The 19,462-nt window shown below is 37.8% G+C and overlaps 1 protein-coding gene across 1 annotated transcript in view; it reads right to left on the reverse strand.

Annotated features, from left to right (window-relative positions):
- The window catches only part of COL19A1 (collagen type XIX alpha 1 chain), a gene marked incomplete at both ends in the record, with an annotated part of 189,375 nt that extends 170,126 nt beyond the window's left edge, over positions 1–19,249 (reverse strand). Inside the window, 3 exons of the mRNA XM_084260981.1 lie at positions 9,448–9,547; positions 10,026–10,100; positions 19,156–19,249. Of these exons, the coding sequence (XP_084117107.1) occupies positions 9,448–9,547; positions 10,026–10,100; positions 19,156–19,249 (269 nt within the window). The remainder of the gene's footprint in view (positions 1–9,447; positions 9,548–10,025; positions 10,101–19,155) is intronic.
- Between the last annotated feature and the right edge of the window lie 213 nt (positions 19,250–19,462).

A 19,462-nucleotide genomic window follows, 5' to 3' on the forward strand; every position in this document is an offset into this window, starting at 1 on the left:
GAGTTGTGACAAAGAAAACATCACTAATATAATCAATACTTCGCACTGTATAAAACTAACATTTAAGCATGCAATAAGATTTAAGAAATATTTTTGAAGTTTTAAAATGAGACACTGCTCCCTTGTGATCCTATGAAAAAAACAGCATTTCGATGAATTCATTCTTCAGACTTATGTACCAAGTATTACAAAATCTATATTCTTAAGGAATAAAATCCATTGACAGTATGAATAGAATATAACAACCACAGAATGGTTGATGCTGCAAGAGACCTCTGGAGGTCATCTGGTCCAACTGCCCTTACTCAGACAGGGTGACCTAGAGCCATTTGGACAGGAGTACACATTTAGTTGTGTTTAAGAACTAAATCAATCCAACATAAGCTGTTTAAAGAGATAACTTTTAATTGTGATAAAAGTTAGGATGCTATGAAAAAAGCAATCTTCAGTGTAATATGGATTCTTATTAGTAGGGCTAACTGGTGCGTCCTTAAGGAGAGCAACAAAGCAAGGCTGTGTTATATACTTCTTCAATCTTTTGAGAACCCCAACCAGTTAATGAGTCATGACTTTCCATTCCATGAAATCATATCAGCTATCTTAAATCACAGAGTGGTTTTCTTTAGTTCTCCTAATACTTTCACAACAAACCAATCTCAAGCTTATGTCATTTCCTGGTAGCAGAGCATATCTTTCTCTGCATGCTAACAGTAATACAATCATTTATCAGTTTCTAAATTTAAAGAAAGTCCTGTGGAAAAGACAATAACCTATAAAAACTAAGAAATTGTTTCAAGTCTAAGCTACTTTTTGAGATGTCTGGTGGCATTTCTTGTTTTCAAGACACTTTCAAGACATTTTCAGACATTCAAGTCATCATACAGTTTCATTACTGAACTACACTACAACTGGTCTGTTACCTTTTCTTCCAATGTCTCTGTCCATAGGATTATTCTTACAAATTGCTGTCTTGATCATGTATTATCCAAAATTCATGTACAGATGAACCACCATGTGTTAAACATTATCAATGACTTAATTTCACAGGAGACATTAGAAAAACAACAAAGCACAAAAAGACAAATAAACACAACTTACTGCACTAGAAGTTGCCTCCCAAAATGCCTTCTTTCTAAACACCTTTACCTAGGAGTGACCATTATCTACTAATCCTGTACAAGCCAGCTGCTAGATGTCAATCCTGAGCAACAGTAATAATTGCTCAACTCCTGTAATTCAAAGTACATCCAGCATGGAGGGTCCCAAGTGAAAATATCAGACCTGGAAGTGCCCCTCTTTCCCCCAAGCCTTGAAAAACAGCTCCTGTTATTGTATGTGTTCCTGGTGAATGCTATTCTCTTTTCTGTTTAGTCTGAGAGACTAATTGAAATGGGCAGTCATCTAGCATTCTCAACTTCTCAGATCAAGTAAGATAAAGAAAAGGTGTGTGGAGTCACAGCACCTGGAAGATGGTCTCTGTGTGGTTACTTCTCAGGACGGGTCCAAAGCAAATCTAGTGTTCCTTAGCCACAAAATAGCTATTGCTATTTTATGAGATACGTTTTCAACAGCATTTGAGTTATCAACAATGGTCACTGTAGATTATGATACACATTTTGTACTAAGCTCTCAGCAGAGTTCATAAAGCTGAGTAACTGAGATAAATCAAAATTTATCAAGGAGTTCAATAATGCCACTATTATGGGTGCAGCATCATGCCTTTTCATATAACAATTAAAAGCCTAATGCCATATTAGGTACTATAAATAAGTTATTTAAGGCTCGTATTGTCATGCTCAATCCCAGAATATTTTTAGGAATTATTTTTTTAATAGAATTCTGAGATTCTATAACTAGTCACATTGACTAAATCCAAAAATAACATGATCTCTTGCACATGGTTCTGTTAATACTCCGATATCTGTACATCAAGACTTGCTTTTTACAGATTGCAGACTGTTCTTCATGCTGAAATTTATTAAATCATTCCATGTTTTGAAGTGAGTTTACGACATGGCAAACATTCACTGGTGACAAGGCTGCAATCAGCAAACTCCAGATGCTTATGACTGAAATCCAGTTGATCTGCAGGCCTCCAAGTGAAAAATCCAGGGCATGGAGTGTACTGCTCATGCAAAATTAAAGAAGTATTTTTAAAAATTTGGCAATGTATATCCATAAATAAAAAATGTTTCATGCCACGATGATAAAAACTACAAAGAGCTAACCACAGAGAAATGCAAGAGGCCAAAAATCTTTCACAACCAACTGAAAAGAAATGAAATTGATGTAATGAGAAAAAAAAAAAAAAACATATCACAGGACAGCTTCACTCTGAGAGGGCCCATGAACTATTTTTAGATAGAAAAAGTAAAAACTCAGAGGCAAGATGGGGGAAGGGAATGATATTTCTGTGACATTTTTAAATAACAAAGCCCCAGAGTAGACACAGATGTATCAGCACAAACATATTCCTGTAGGTACAACTTAAATTATGAGAAGGAATGCCTCACAACATAGCTAATAAACTACATTTCACAAAGTGTTAAATCACAAAAGCCAGGGAAAAAATACTCTGATTTATTACAAGGTTGTTTTATTTCCCAGTCTGCTGATAAATGACTTCTGAAGCACACTGCACCACTACTTCAGCTGGAGAAATTATATGCATATTATAAAGACACTTGTATCCTCTCAGCCCAATCAGCAAAACTGATAAATGATCCTTCAATCTCTAATTTTATACTACAACATATGGGGCTACAGTCTATCCTCAGCTGCGTGCATTATGTCCAGGACATGTCACACTGAATTCTGTGTGGCTGCCTATAGCATTGCTGAATATACCCATATTTACTCGGGATTTCTAAGGAACTTCAACTGCATTGATTCTGCAACCGTATTTTTGTTGTAACACTTTTCTGACTCGTGGTCTTATCCAACACGGGTCTTGTTACAGACCTAGATCTGCATCCTCCTTATTGATTCACAACACTAACTTTGTACTCACTTGTGGGGGACTTTTTTCTTCAGAAAAGATGGTGAAGAAAAACCAAGACAACATTACAAAGATTTTAAAAGTCAGTACGTTTGGCAGAGAGCAAGAGACATGTAAATTCTTGTGAAAGCTCCCCACAGTCCAGCATCACTTAAGGCTCCATCAGGTAATGTACCGGTAAATTGAACAACCGATGGCAGAATCTGCGCCCAGTGTTGTAGATGAACCTAGAAATCTAACACCACAATAACTTTGTCTAGTAATTGCAGTATCTGTATCAGCATATGTTTTACGTTTTACTGTCTTATCCAATGAGAAAACTGAAAAATAGTTTTGGCATCCATATCAGATTAAAATAAAAAGGAATTCTATATAGGAGCATATAGCAAAAGTAAAATTGCAGATGCTGTTGTTCTATCTGCCAGTAGAACTGTCCACAGGGCAGGTTAAATGACTAAAGTGAAGTTGCAAATTCAAGGTTTGCTTAAGCTAACTGCAGGCCTCCTTCCGTCCCAGCAGCATGTTCTTGCTCATTCCCCACTGTGCTGGAGATCACAAAGCTATGGGGATCAGCCACCTGCCTCACCAACCAGAGAGGCTGATGCTGATGTGGAGGAAGCAAGATGAGGCTGAGAGCTGGGGAGGACAGCTGTGAAAGTCAACTTCTAATTTTATTTTCTTCCAGATAATAATCTTGGCTGGACAGATACCTCCTTTAGAACGAATACAGCAGAGAAAAAGAACAGAACCACTAAATCTGAACCAAAATACATTTTTTTTCAAAGTAAAGAAAGCTTTTTCAGTAATGACCTTACTATTGGTTCACCCAGGGCTTCAGTAATTTGCTTACTGCCTGTCTTAAGTTTTATCCTGAACTGCAAGGTGCAGAGACACTGCTGGTGTCTCCTGCACACTCTCAGTGTAGACCAGTGCCTTACATAACACTTCTCCCAAAAGCTCCTTTCCTTCACCTGCAAGTGCTTTACAGCAGGAACATGGCTGGGGGGTGGGGAAGGAAACAGTCCGCTTCTGGCAGTGTTGTCTCACCAGTTCAACTGGTACCATGCTGCCACATTAAATGCTCTGTTCTCTGGAAACACACCAGAGATCAAAAAACTCTGATTTGCTACAGTCTCTGGCATAAATAAAATGGTTTTTTCGGCTCTCTGTTCCCTCACAGTCTGCCTTTGATGCAAGTACTACACACTTTTGTGTATATACATACACAAATCCCACATCCCCTATTCCCCTTTGCCACCCATCTTTACTTTCGCATGATAAATTGCATATTAAATCATAGGATGATTCAAGATCAGTATAGGAATTTTAAAAAATAATTAATTAATGCCTGGATTTTATAAAAAGATTTTGGCATATCTCTTGTGAAGGACCAGGTTGAAACAAGCCCAATATGCAGAAAAAGGCATTCACTTGTTTTCATTCTTAAAAAGAAGCATTGTCCTATAATTTTTCATGGTAAGAGGCCCCAGTTTTCTCCTCTGTTATGAAATGAAATAATTGGCATTTATGTAATAGGTACAGCTCCAGTTTGTCCTTTCAGCAATAACACCTGTATTACCCTTATTTTTTATTTAGAAAATGTTGTAAGTTTTCACGTTTCTGGAAATAGACACAAAAATACACAATTTCAGTGTAAGAAAGATTGTACCACTCCAATGTTGGATCCGCTATTTTGAAAGACCTGAAGAAACCATCAGGATTTTCACTAAACTCACGCTCCCACACTCAGGAAGCAAATTCCAGAGACAAGGCCCTTTTCTTGAAAATACCCTGCAACCAAAATACCAGACATTTCAGTCTTAGCATTGTTGGCTCCAACAGCTCAAAATGACCTCAAATAAATATGCGATATAGGAGGAGAGAGGTGGTTTCTTAAATAACTATATCATATTTTAATAGACCAAGGCTATCAGGACTTTGTGCAAAACGTAGATGAAAGCTGGTTAGCACAACCGCAACTACTGCCTCCAAAGAGGGGTGCTACCTCATTGCCATTTTCAGTAGATATTTTAAATGTTTTTGATGACATCTTTTGGAAACTCATGGTTGCATATCTATTCATTCTGTGCTGTAGTTAAGAAACAGGTATACTATTGCTAATGTATTATCTTAATAATATTTTTCAAGATGACTGCTGAATCTGGCTCCGCTGCCCAAAACACACGCCATGTGCAAAACTAATCAAAAATCATGCCCACGTGGACATTCACTGGCAGCTGAGGTCATATGCAAGGAACTTGGTATTTATAGCAGCCTCAGCAGACACAACCAGAGAGCACGTGGCAAAGTAAATGGCTGCAAAGCCACCTAGACGTCGGCGCTTTTGGGGAGCAGAGTGGTGGCTGGCTATGAAAAAAGGCATCCAACCGTCAGCACAGAAACCACCGCGCTTGATGCCAGCTGTGCTCCACGAAATGCAATCCCCACTATCTTTTGTGATTAAGGGTTAGTATTAAAACCAAATAAAAAATAAACAACCCACATAACTAATCTTTCATCATCGATTCCTGTTCTTAGCAGAAAGAATCCTCCAGCCCAGAATATACTGACAGAAAAGGGAACGGTATTTCTGCACCCAGTAGCTAGACATCACAAGGAGGTGAAACACTTTCTGAAATACAGCCCAAGCCACAGCTCTTCTGACAGCAGTGTGACAGCATTGCTGATGGTGCTCAGAAGTCCAAATACAGTCAAGCTCTTTTGCAGTATCCTACACCGAAAGGAGAAGAATTCCTAAAAAGTCGTGAGAGCAATCCCAACTGCTGTAACTCTGAGATCATTTAACAGCCAGCTATGACAGTCTCCTCAGTAAATTAATACTGTGCTTCAAGCCAAACAAGCTACAAAACAAGAAAGCCATGACTATGCCACTAAGATTTGCTCATCATAAATATCTATTTCAAGAATATTCTGAAACTCAGACAAAATCAACTTATTCCCTTTATTGGAGCTTTCAGAAGAAATAAAAACAACAGTCCACCAGCAACCAGAAAAGTGAGAATGAACAATTGACATCTGCTGATGCATCTTTCAAGAAGGACAAGGAAATTATTTCATCATAGTGCTATTTAAGGCAACTAAAGAACCAACATTAGCCTAAAAGGTTTCATGTCCAGAAGTGTTGTTATCAGCACAGAGCCCTGGGCTGCTTTCCTCAGCAAGGTCTATGCCAAACCAGAGTACACTTCATTGGCTATTAAACTCTGGAGAACAAAATACGACTCCATAATGTATTTATTGAAATTAAATAAAAATATTAAACAATTACTATTATTATGACTATATAATTAGATTGTCTGCATAGAAGTATTTTACTGTTAATTTCTTTAGGATTCAAAGGCTCAGTTATACTACTTTACTCAGGAATAACTTTTATAAGTGTCCATGTAAAAAAATGCAATAATAACCTTTTTTTAAATTAAAAAATCACTCTAATCTTCAAAATACTGTTAGAATTAATATTTTCCCTTTAACTGGAGCATAAAAAATAATATCATAAGACTAATATATACAAGAGTCCCTCAAAGAGATAAAGAGAGAGATATCTAGAATCCAACATAAATAGACATAATCAATATCCCAAGCTGACACTGCATTGTAAATTATTTAAAACATATAAATAGGTGCAACACTATTCCAGGTCCATTGAAAAAAACCAAAATGGCATCACACAAGAAAAATGGCACAGCATAGCTTTCTATTACCCACACAACGACTGAATGAATGAAATGCAGAAGGAGATGTGCCAAGTTACTTGATACTTGCTAGTCAGCTTAATCAGATACTCTCAGTTTCCTGCGGGATGGATAGCAAACACTGTTCTGCTGCTCACTGCACACCACGTCTACTAACATATTTTCTGAAGCAGAATGATCCTAAAAACTTCTCTGCATCTGATAATGTAAGGGGTCTGGAACCACACAATCTAACATAAAAGAAAGAGATTTACATAAAAATATCACAAGAAATCATACATGGATAACTGAGATCAAGTAAATATGAAGACAGGTATCAAGAGTTCCTTACTATTCTTCGTTGTAAGGTTACTGTGTCAAAACCTGACTTTGTGCTCCTGACTGCCCTCTGCCCCTGTTTCTAAAAACCAGTTCAGAAGACTACAGAAAATACTTCAAACAACTACTTGTTAAAAAAATCTTGTCTGAAGTGTTATCTCAATAAGAGAAAGCTATTAAATAGTCAACATGCTGAGTAAAAAAAGTAAATCCTTTTCTTAATTACAACATGCATTTCTCTGAAGAAACATTTAAAAAGCATGAGCAAGGCTATCTCCACGAAGAATTAGGACATTTGGAAATTCTGCAAGGCTTGAAAATTACTGGAAAAATTTAAACCTTTCTTTTTTCTTCAGGGAGATATATATTTAAGAGGTACTATTTACTTCCACAGCAAGCTGACAGAAAACCTAATCTTGTAAATTACCACAATTACTAACATCAGTAATGCAATATGAATTTTCAGCCTAACTTTATTCATACACTAGCTCTGTTATGCATTTTATTAATAATAATTTCAGTTGCTTCAACCAGCACAAGTTTTCATCCATCAGTTATCCTTATTTTAGGGAAAACCAGAAAAATTATCTTTAGTTTTTCTTTAATGAGGATACAAAGAAAAAACAAAACCTGCAAATAAGAACATGAGAAGCAAGAAGCCAAACCACCTGCCTTCCAGGTTTACCCTTTACTGAAATTTTTACCCCCTGATTGTTAGGCTGGAAATGAAAACAAACTTGACTTTTTTCATCCTGAACATCACCCGTCAGACCTCTCCCAAAACCACCAACTTCTTACAAATTTTCTGCTGGTGTAATATGAGTTTTAAATAATTCACCCTATTCCAACACCTAGCACCCCACACTCCACTTTTACCATTGATTTTCTCAACAATTTCAGAACAAAATAAGTCAACTAGTAATATGTGTTTCACTGCACACAAAGCACTAGTTAGCTTCCTTATTTCATTGAATCAATTCCTAAAGGAAAATGGCCCCACATTTTTGTTACTGCCTTGTTTCTGTACTCACAGAAGCATATAGTCTCACATTTCCCTCAAATTTCTATCCGTTAAAAAAAAAATCTGTAAAATTAAGAGTAGATTTTAAAAAAGTTTTCTTACTGACAAACCTTCAAAGTATTTTTAGTAAAGATATGCATGGGTGGTATCTAATTCTACCTGTTCATCTACAGACAATCTTGAGAATACTAGAAAGGTTTTATTAAAAAAAATATAGAGAATGCTCTCTCTGTCAAGTAATTTTATGGAGTAATTTTTCCTTCAATAGCAAATATTCAAGGTATTTTAAAAAAACCCAATGACTTTAACTTTGCAGAATACCAAAAGCATTAAAACTTAGCATTCACAGTACCTAATATCTCATAAAAATTTAGATTCTATATAAGAACCTTAATATTTAGATGCTATTTCTTTAATCATTCTCCTCTCCCACTTGTGTCTGGGTGCCTCAGATTCCTCTTTCCTCCCTCCCCTTCTCCCCTGACCTCACACTACCCACAGCCCCTCTTGGCTCTGCCCAAGATCCAAGCAAAGGAGAAGTCCAAGGGCTGGGTATAGTTTTTCATAGGCAAGCTGGAGCCAGGCCTCTTACAACACAGAATACCCAACCTGAAGACAGAAGAATACAGTTGCTTCCCTCATCATCACAAGAACACGCTGTACAGAAACCACAGTCCCATGACTCAGAGCACATCTCAACCAAGAAGGTTCTGAGATGATACGCTCTTTCTTCACTGAGCATTGGGAACTTGAAACTACATTCCTAACATTTCCTTGTCCCTATGCAAACTCAAATCCATCCAATCCCATTGTGCCTTACTCCTTCATTTTTTTTTTTTTTTTCAAAAAAATCACAACACAAAATTTTGTGTTTGAACAGGGAGGTGCCTAGTTTCACCTCAACTCTGAGTCCCCATTCTCTGCTGCTCAAAGGCAAGATATGAATTCCACTGGAAAAATAAATATATGTTCTGAAAATATAGGAAATGGTGACTCACTCTCTCTTTTTAATCCTGTCAGTAATGAGAGAGAAGACAGTTGATTTCACTGATGGATGACTACAGTATCGCTTCCTGTCACACCATGAAAAATCTTTGTTTCCTTTGTTTTATAAATACTGATGTATGAACAGAAGAGTTTTCAGTATCCGGATAACAATTTTAGAGAGAGATTCATAGTTAACCTTCTACCTAGATACAGCCAGATTCCTGACAGACACACCTGAATCAAACTGCTTCTGGAAGAAGAAATTCTACTGATGAAGTTTAAAAACAGACATGCTTGTCTTTCCGGAGCGTCCTTTGGATGCCCTGTACAATGTTTGTGTTCATTAGCAGCATGTTGTCTGAGGTCCATCTTTTACAGACTTAGGATGAAAGTAGCATCTTACTTACTTTGTTTCTCTGACAAGAGGTGCGCTTCCCAGTTTAAAACAGATTTTTTCCCGTCCACAAGATGTTTGCCTCAAAGAAAAGCTTTCTGTCAGATCAAACCCTGTGAAATATGATACAAAAATTTCGTTTCTTTAATGGAATCTAAAACACAGAGTAAATACTTTTAGCATGTTTGGTGACTTTCTAGTGCATGGACTGACAAGCTACTTTGAAACCAGTACTTGAAGTCAGAGAAACTTCCAATATCCATTTTATCAACAGAGAAACTAGAAGTGCAATGTTCACTCAGCAGATGACTTCACACCCTGAGAAATGTATCCAATATTTCCTTTATCATCTGAACTGGTAAGAGTGAAGGATGTTTGGGAAAAACAGTGAGTGTGGCTGATGAACTTCAACTTTTCAAGTTGCTTTTTTCTGACTTTAACCCCACCTTCCTAAAAGCAACAGCAGCTTTTGTAGCATGAGGGTTGCATTCTGTACTGTCCTTTCAGTCTTCAGAACACCTTTAGTGTGACTATGATTACATCCACTGCTTGCCAATCGGGATAGATACCCATATAAATGCAGTCATTTACCTGACACATCAAGAATGTCTCTGTTGATTTGTTTGAGATGAGGGACAGACGTTTTCATTAAAGGACACATGGCACCTTCAAGAGAACACAGATCAGTAGCTATCATAAAGTTCTATCAAACAAGAACCAGAGGAAGCTATCACGACAGCGATAGTTACATTATCAGGAATGTTTCTTTAGCATATGAAGAACAGTGATAAAACTAAATGACAAAATCTAAATAATAGCTATCATATTACATAGTACATTTCTATATAAGCAAATATAAGCAGATAAAAAATCTATCACATTTTAATTCAGCTGTTTATGATTAAAGCTCACATGAACAACATAACTGGAAGGAAAACACTAAATGCTTATCAAGTTCTTTCACTCAAAGCATTAACATCTAAGGTGGATTTGGGTTTTTTTTTATTTCTGGCTATTAGAAAATCTCTTTCCTCGCAGTAATGAATATGAAACAGTAAAGCATAATTGCTTGATTACCATGACAATAATCTATTGTTAACTTCAGCAAACAGTAATTTCAAAACGTGGATTAATAAGGATGCAATCATATAATAAACAATGTAAGCAATATTTATATTTTGGGGGGAAAAAAGTTTAAAATTAAGCAGCTTTACAGGGGATTAAGCCTGAATCAGAGTATTTACGTAAAAAGCAGAACATTCTAAAATCTGGAACATGGTAAATTCTAAGGTTAAATCTCACTGAACACTTAGATCAAACACTGTATTATCTATGTGCAGTATTCTTAATTGCATGAAGTCCTTCCTTCTCTTTTACTTATACATACACAGGAATACAGACACTTCTAAGAAGCAAATATAAAGAAACTTCACATTTGTGCATGAGTCAGAAATAGAGCTCTTTCTCTAACTAACTTTGCAACTAGCCATCCTAAATTCTAATAAAACCAGCAAACAGAAGATGACAAGCAAGATTTGGTTATCAAGTGCACAACTCCACATCAAGTGATGCAACTAAAAAGATAACCAAGGTACACCTGAAGCTGCCTAACAGTGAAGGTTGGAGGCTTTCTGAAGTGTCAGTTCAATGAAAAAAAGTGGAACAAACCACCATTAACCTCAACTTTGTCTATATTTAAATATTTACGAGAGCATCAAAATGGAAATATGGCATTGAAAGTAGCCATATTTATAATCATAAAGCATGTGCAATTTGTCATTTATTCTGTAGTAATGCAGAAATCATTATCCTTCAAAAGTCTCAAATTCTATTAAGTGTGTTACAGTATTTGATCTGGATTAAGAATGACTAATTGGAAACAACTGGTAAAAGTGAAACTAAATTTTTATATATGTGTGTATATATATATTTCTGATAGTTATAAAGATGTGTCCTGACAACATGGTTCATGAAAGCTATGGCAATTGTTTAAAAAATTTAAAGAAAAAAACAGATGGAAGACATTTTTCCAGAAGATTCATCAAGTTCCATGTCCTTTATATCAAAATTTACAGGACAACCAGTTGGTCAGGCCCAGTCAGCATAGGTTTATGAAAGGCAGGACCTGCTTGACTAACTTGATCTCCTCCTATGATAAGATGTGGTTGAGGGAAAGGCTGTGGATGTGTCCTACCTGGACATTAGCAAAAAGCTTTGATATCATTTCCCCACAGCATTCTCCTGAGGAAGCTGGCTACTCATAACTGGAATGAGTATATGCTTCTCTGGGGAAAAAAAAATTGGCTGGATGGCCAGACCCAAAGAGTTGTGGTGAATGGAGTTAAACACAGTTGGCGGCCAGTTGTAAGTGGTGTCCCCCAGGGCTAAGTGTGGAGCAAGATCTCTTTAATATCGTTCCAGTTTTAGTATCTTTATCAATTATCTGGACAAGAGAATCAAGTGCAACCTCAGTAAGTTTGCATATGACACCAAGTTGTGTGGGAGTGTTGATTTGCTTGAGGGTTGAAAGGCTCTGCAGACAGATCTGCATAGGACAGATTGATGGGCCAAGGCAAACTGTATGATGTTCAGCAAGGCTGTGACACGTCCTGGACTTCAGTCACAACAACCCCATGCAATGCTACAGGCTTGGAGAAGAGTGGCTAGACTGCTGCCCAGGTGGCCAAGGCGGCCAGCAGAATCCTGACTTGTATCAGAAATAGCGTGGCCAGCAGGACTAGGGAAGTGATTGTGCTTCTGTGTTCACACCTCTGTACTTCCTTGGCAGCGGTGAGGCCACACCTCAAGTACTGGGTTCACTTTTGGGCTGCTCACTGCAAAGGAAGACACTGAGGTGCTGGAGTGTGTCCAGAGAAGGGCAGATAAGCTGATGAAGGGTCTAGAGATTAAGTCTTGCAAGGAGTGGCTGAGGGTTGTTTGTTCTGGAGAAAGTGAGGCTGAAGGAGTCCTTCTTGGTCTCTGCAGCCACCTGAAAGGAGGTTATAGCCAGGTGGGTGAAACCTCAGCCTTCAATCAGCTATCCTGAGGGAAACCTCAGAGGGAACCAGCTACTAGATGGTTCGATTAGTCTTTTGCCCCTAGACCCGGGTCGGACGACCGATTTGCATGTCAGGACCGCTACAGACCTCCACCAGAGTTTCCTCTGGCTTCACCCTGCCCAGGCATAGTTCACCATCTTTCAGGTGAAAGCACGGACGCTCTTCTCCCAAGTAACAAGTGACAGGACAAGAGGAAATGGGCTCAACTTGTGCCAGGGGAGGTTTAGGTCAGATTTTAGGAAAAGTTTCCTCACAGAAAGGGTTGTCAAGCATTGGAACAGGCTGTCCACGGAAGTGGTTGAGTCACCAGCCCTGGACGTATTTACAAGATATATAGATGTGGTGCTTGCTAGACTTGGCAGTGTTGGGTTAATGGTTGGACTTGATCCTATAAAGGTCTTGTCTAACCCAAATAATTTGATGATTTTATGAAACTGCAACCTACAGTTACAAGTAATGCCATTCATAACTTGATTTATTTCTAAGGTACTAAGAAAACATGTTTCCTTTCACATATATACACACACATAAACATGTCTATACAAGCATTTACCTATACAAATAGATAGCTATACAAGTTTCACAACAAACAAGATGAAACATATGGGTTAAAACTAACAGCAATTCCCATTGCAAATTCCCTTTCCCTAGACAAGACACGGAACTGTTAAGAATATTCATGTAGAAAACACTGAAACCAAAATGAAATCTTTCATTATTTGCGTTTCAGAGGGAGGTTTATGTAGTGTGAAAAGCACTCACTGGAATTACCTACTAAGACAGCAATTCCAATACACCATTTGATACACACAAACACACTATGGGACAGGAACAGGCTCACCTTAGATACCCTTTAATCCACAAACCTCAGCCTTCAATCACTTATACAGATTATTAAACTACAGACTTCTATCTATAGCCACTCTAAAAAAATGGAAGTGGTTATGGTAGATTTACATGGGAAAAGTTACAAGAAATATGTTGGTGTAAAGGTGTGTTATGGCTGAAGCCACAATAGCACCTCACACAGTCTGACAAATGTTTTTCTTAAGCCTAAGTGTTTTTAAACAGAGGGCTTTTTTTAAATACAAAGACTATGGGGCAGATTCCCTTACAGTACTTACAAGAGCAGCCACATCTGACTTACTGCTGATTTTACTTTGAACTGTAGTAGTAAGCTCTAGAAAATCTGGGATACAACTGTGCTCTATTTTTTTCAGTAATTTACCTTAGGGCTGAGTGTCAAAAGACTAGGAAGCTTATTCCTCCCAGCCACTTTCTTCTAAGTCCAAATAAATACCCAAGCCTTAATTTCTATGTTATCCAAATGATAGCACTGATTCCTCACATGCCACAGACTGGACCATGGACCTATTTTTAATCAGTGTCTTTAACAGTCACAGCATAGACAGGCTATATAAGTGTTACTTATTTGGTTTATTCCATATCCACCTAAGAACCAAAAACATTACTATGAATCACCTTCTATCTCATGCCGCTGATGCACTCCTATAGCCCGATGTTATTCTTTCTACCAGAGAGCTAAGGTAACTCTAAAGTACTACAGCTGAAAGCCCTCCATACCAAGACCAAAACTTTCACTGCTATAGACAGATGAGAATTCTTTCTACAGTTACAGTTTGTACAGTCAATAAGTTAGCCTCTTCCAAGGCTTTTAGTACTGCTGGCAGATCTTTAAGTTTCCTTTGGCCTGAGACAAAACAGACAGTTTACCAATTCAGCTGTGGGTAGCTGAATTAGATCTACATGAAGGCATTCAGGAAAGAAAAAGAACAAGAGAAACCCTTAGTGCTAATCCAGGCATAGAAACCACACACTTACCTTATCCGTTCAAACACATTGCTATAAAACTAATGATGCAGTAGAAAGAATGAGCTTAAGTTTATACACTAGATTGCTCTGCATGTGATAAAACTGGGTCTCTATCTGGTCTGAAGCCAAGAATTCACATTAAACCAGTGATGACAAAGCAGAAGTTAACGTACCTATAAATTAATGACATCACCAATCCATAGGACAAATTACAGACCTTAATATCAGAAATCAATAAACTCTATATAGGAGCTTATTATTATAAAATCAACCTACTTATTTTATGCAGATCAAGCAGGTATATGCTCCAAGATGCTATTAGTAAGAATTTCTTGTTTGTTTCCTAATATCATCTAGACTTATCTGCTGCAACATGCAATGGCATGTTCTGAATTCCTGGAATGATCAGGGCACCTGTTGAAGCACACTGCAGTTTCCATCTAGGCCCCATGCCCAGTTTTCCTTTCCGTGCAAATGAGGACAGAGAAGACTCTGGTGCATGCTTCAGTCTCACTCTTACAGACATGTCTTGTGTGCACTTCCTGACTGGGAACCGTAGCTTCCAGTAAGCACTCTTGGCTCCTCCAGATCAAGTGTAACCTGTAATGGCTAGATTCACTTTACAAGTACATATCTGATACTTTATAATTAAGCTTTATGTTTAGGTGAAGTTTTCTGCTGCCACCTAACACCATCGATGTGCATGTTGCAAGGCCACTGAAGTTTCTACAAGTAAATATGAACAGACAAATGAATGTGGCCAACCAGCAGTGCCCCACCTAACATGTACCCACATCCCACGTCAGACTCAAGCTTCAGGACATATTAGCTAGGATTTGTCCGGATCAGGTTTCAAAATATAGAGGCATAGGAAACCTCTTCATAGTACACAACGTGCCTGGAAGTAAGTGTCAGCAACAACATCCAACAAGTCCACCTCAAGGTGTTTGTACTGAAGATAAGCGGACCAATCTGTCCTGCTCTCCAACTCAGCCAAGAATACCCATTTTCTACATACCTGTAGACTCAGGTATAGAGCTGTCAGAAAGTCAGATATGTGGGGTTTGGTTATTTTTTGTTTTCCTTCTTAACACTGTAAGCCACATCATATTACATTACAATATACGTGTTAATTAGGACAAGGGTAGGAAGAGGAATGGAGGAGACTGAACATACAACTTTTTTGGTACTGGAAAGAAGTCAGCTCCAATTGTGGTGACTATTTAGACAGTTATATAAATAACATAACAGCTTTGACAGGCACGATTTTTGTCCTAAGGAACCTGCTTTGGCAGGGGGGATTGGACTCAATGATCTCTTGAGGTCCCTTCCAACCCCTACAATTCTCTGATTAAGGAGTTCAAGTATTAGGATGCTACTGTTCGACCCTGGAAAACTGGATTGTCCCATGAGGAAAGTAGATAATGAAAAAAATGGGACTTCATGTACCAGTTGTGTATACCATACAGAGTTGATGTTTTTATCTTTCTCCACCTTTCCACAAAATAAGTGGGCTGATCTAGTTTACTCTGCGAGAATGTGTGTAACAATGTCCCTATTTGTATTCTGGGGTCTCTTACATACTATTTACATACTCACTAGCTGAAGTGGTCTTCCACAGTGTGAGGGCTTTAACGAACCACATTCCTATAGACACCTAAAGCTTTTTATTCACCACCCAAGATGACAATATTTAACAAGTTAAGGAATCCAAGGGTGCCAGGGTTGCTTAAACACTGCAATGCTAACAATAGCTTGTAGATCCAACCTTAAATATTCAGAATTAAATATTAAGATTATGAATACATTGTATATGAGAGTTACTGTGGAGCCATTATCTCTATTTTGAGAAGTAGCTACCCATACTAAAAACATGAAAACCAAAAAGCTCAAATGATTTGCATACTTGAAACCCACTCACTGTATTTGGGTTAAAGTGCCTATTTAAAATTATGATCTAGAGCCAATACTTTTCACAACACATTCCACGTCAAAAGGCAATGGAAATTCACCATGCCTGGCAGTCCCAGGACTGTTTATACTACATTTTTCACGGGTTAGCAAGTGACTTTCTTTTACAATTACTGTGTTTCAAAGTTGAAAAAGCAGCAATGATCTGGGAACAAGTCAAAGTATTAGTATTCCTAATATGAAGCAATTGGAAACGATCAAATTAGAACTTCATGTGTCACTACAGAAAGACCTCATGTCCAAATGTTCCCAAGAACTAAAAAAGAGTAAGTTGACAACATGAAAAAAATATTCTTGAAGTCAGATCAAAAACATAATTGTGGAGAACTCCTGAACTCTTTCCCTCAGATTTGCTATGTTCTGTAATTAGAAGTGAGTGCTTCCCGCTGATGAATGCTTAGCACATCAAAACTTACAGACAAGTGAGAATGGAGAGAAACCCTTGGTGTGAATCTAATGGTCACTGACACATGGTCAGAGCCAAAGGAGGACTGTTCAGAGAAGATCCAGCGTACTTTTTCACACTGACTTTTCTCCTCAATACTAGTATTTATTTATTAGAATACTGAAGCAATAAGTCAAAGTGTATTCAGAATGCCAGCTCTGAAATCTCCCCCCTACATTTGCACAAAAGTTAATCCTTTCTCTCATAAAAGATACTTCTTTCCCCAATATACTTCTTCCCCACCCTCCCTTCAAATTAAGTTTAATTTACACTTTCCCCTGCATTTGAAGGCCATTGCTTTGGATCAGATGAAAAAGTTCAGGATGTAAATGCAATAATCTTATCTAAGTGAGCTTTGCTGGAAAAGTTTTCGTATCAGCACAGGAAGAAATAAATGCTATGTGTGTGTTGAAGGAAGCAAACCAAAAGGATTGCCTATGCACATCCTGAAGGACAACTGCTGATACAAACAGAACTGGAATACAGGAAAAAACAAAGTCCCCCCCAAAAGTTAATACCACTCACTGTTGCAGGGTCCATTCTTTCTCAGCTCCTGCTTTCTGGTCTATAACTTGTATCTCATTTTTGGACAGTAACCATCCCTTCAGTCTCTAGAAGCATCTCTTTCCTGTTTCAACTAAAGCCTTCACTCCGAGTCTATTTCCTACTGTTGGCGGAATTGCTCAGACTAGCAGGTATCTACTTGTTATTCCTCACCATCTGCCTGTATCACCTCAAACTGCAGAAGCCTCTCAACTGCACACCATCAGTTATTCTCAGAAGAGGTTTGATCTCTCCTCTTCTTCCCAGCAGTTCAATTTGACCAATATATGGTCTATTTATGGCAATCACATTAAGGAAAACTGCATCCTCCCTGATGGCTGTTCAGCCACAAACTTCTAACAGAACATAATATACAGTTAAGTACTCTATCAGCAGTTCAGTGTATCTGTCTCATCTTCTCACAGTGGCCCACCTTTTACTAAGGCATCTTTTCATCTGGGGAAGAGTGGGGGGCGGCGGCAGCGGGGGGGGAGGGGAAGAGAAGGGGGAAGAAAAAAGGAACCGAGACAATGTTTCTTGGCAGTTTGTTTTAATATGTTTCAAGCATTCATGTATTAACTTGTATTATTAGGGAACCTTGCGCATTCACGCCCTTTCAGCCCTTTTAAGACTCCCCTCCTGCAATCCACCACCTAGCAACGACACAGAAGACAACCTATTTTGCTTTATTCAGACAGTTGAAGAGAATAAATTTCACAGCTATGATGCAGGCTCACTCTCTCACAGGGGTTAAGAATAATTCATCAGTAGAGCACTTAGCTATGCTGTTCTAAAAATATGAGGCAAAATGTCTTTGACTTAAATTCAGGCTCTTCACAACTCATTATTCCTAACTTAGAGCTCACACATTACACTTATTGTTTATTAAGTAATATTATTTATTGTTTCCAGGACAAGTAAAGGGATTATTATGCTAGTCATTGATTTTTTTTAAGTTTCTTGGACGAGATTTTCACGTGTATTACAGAGAGTCAAAGTTTTTTCTATATGTATAGCTTCTATTGGCTTTCATCAGGTTTCTGGAAAAACAGCATTGCTAAAAATAAGTTTTCTTTTCTAAAAAACAAAACCACAAAAACACCCACAAAAAACCCCCACTCTATTTCTATTTAAATAGCCACAAACATGTTCTCCTTGCTAATAACTGTAGGAAAATTCTAGAAAGTTGAGGTACATGCTGTGGCTGAGCAAATCCACAAAACTGACAATTCCCTATTCCAGAAGCAATATGCCCTTAGGACATAATTTACCACACTCTGGGGAGCCAATGAAGAGTTTAAGCCAGAACACTAGGTAACATGTGGACAGTAAGAAATAAGAAAAACACAGGTGTATGAGAAAATTTGCAGAAGATGGGTAACAGCTTTTATGTTAAACAATATCACTATTATTTCTTCCCTGTTGTCTTAAGCACAAGGTTTTGCCTAACTCTACATCTGTGAAACGTATGACCTGATCTGGGGATTAAATTTAGGTGAGGTTAACGTGAGCATTAGGTGGTTCAGGTTGATGTGATCACTGATCTCTCTAATAAAGCCACATAATTTTGTTTGCAAGAGTTTTGCAAGCTCTGATTTAGAATCTTGTTTTGTACATAAGTTGAAAAAGTACAAATCAAAACCCCTAGGAACTACAACTGCTTCCAAACATGAATCTTCCAAGCACAGGAAACAAGCTGCTTTGGAACTGCTTCAAACTTATACTTTTTTTAAAAGAGATTTTTAAAAAATCCCACAAAACAGCTTGCATCATTTTATCTGCTCATACAGCTTATTTTCAATGTACTATCAGTATTTGTTCAGTACCGAGATTTAAGCCTTTGGTCTGTGATGAGCAAGAAAAAAAGTACCTGTCTGGTCACCGACAGCCACAGAAGTAGAAACAGGAAGGAGGAGGAAGACTGCCATACAAAGCCAAACCTTGCAGGATCCAATGTACTTCATCTCCTCCTGGACACATGTGAACAATCAGCTACAAATCTGAAACAGAAAATAATTGTATTCAGAACAATCTCTTCTTATTCTTCTCCCCTCACCCCATCAGAAAACAAGAAGAATTTCTTAGTTAAAGATGAAGTCACTAGTCATACACAAAGTATATAATTTCTCTGTTATAAAGAGTTAGAGCATTGTATCAATGTAGAAATATATGACAAA

The sequence above is a fragment of the Gallinula chloropus genome (assembly GCF_964237585.1).
Source record: "Gallinula chloropus genome assembly, chromosome: 3".
Taxonomy (NCBI): Eukaryota; Metazoa; Chordata; class Aves; order Gruiformes; family Rallidae; genus Gallinula; species Gallinula chloropus.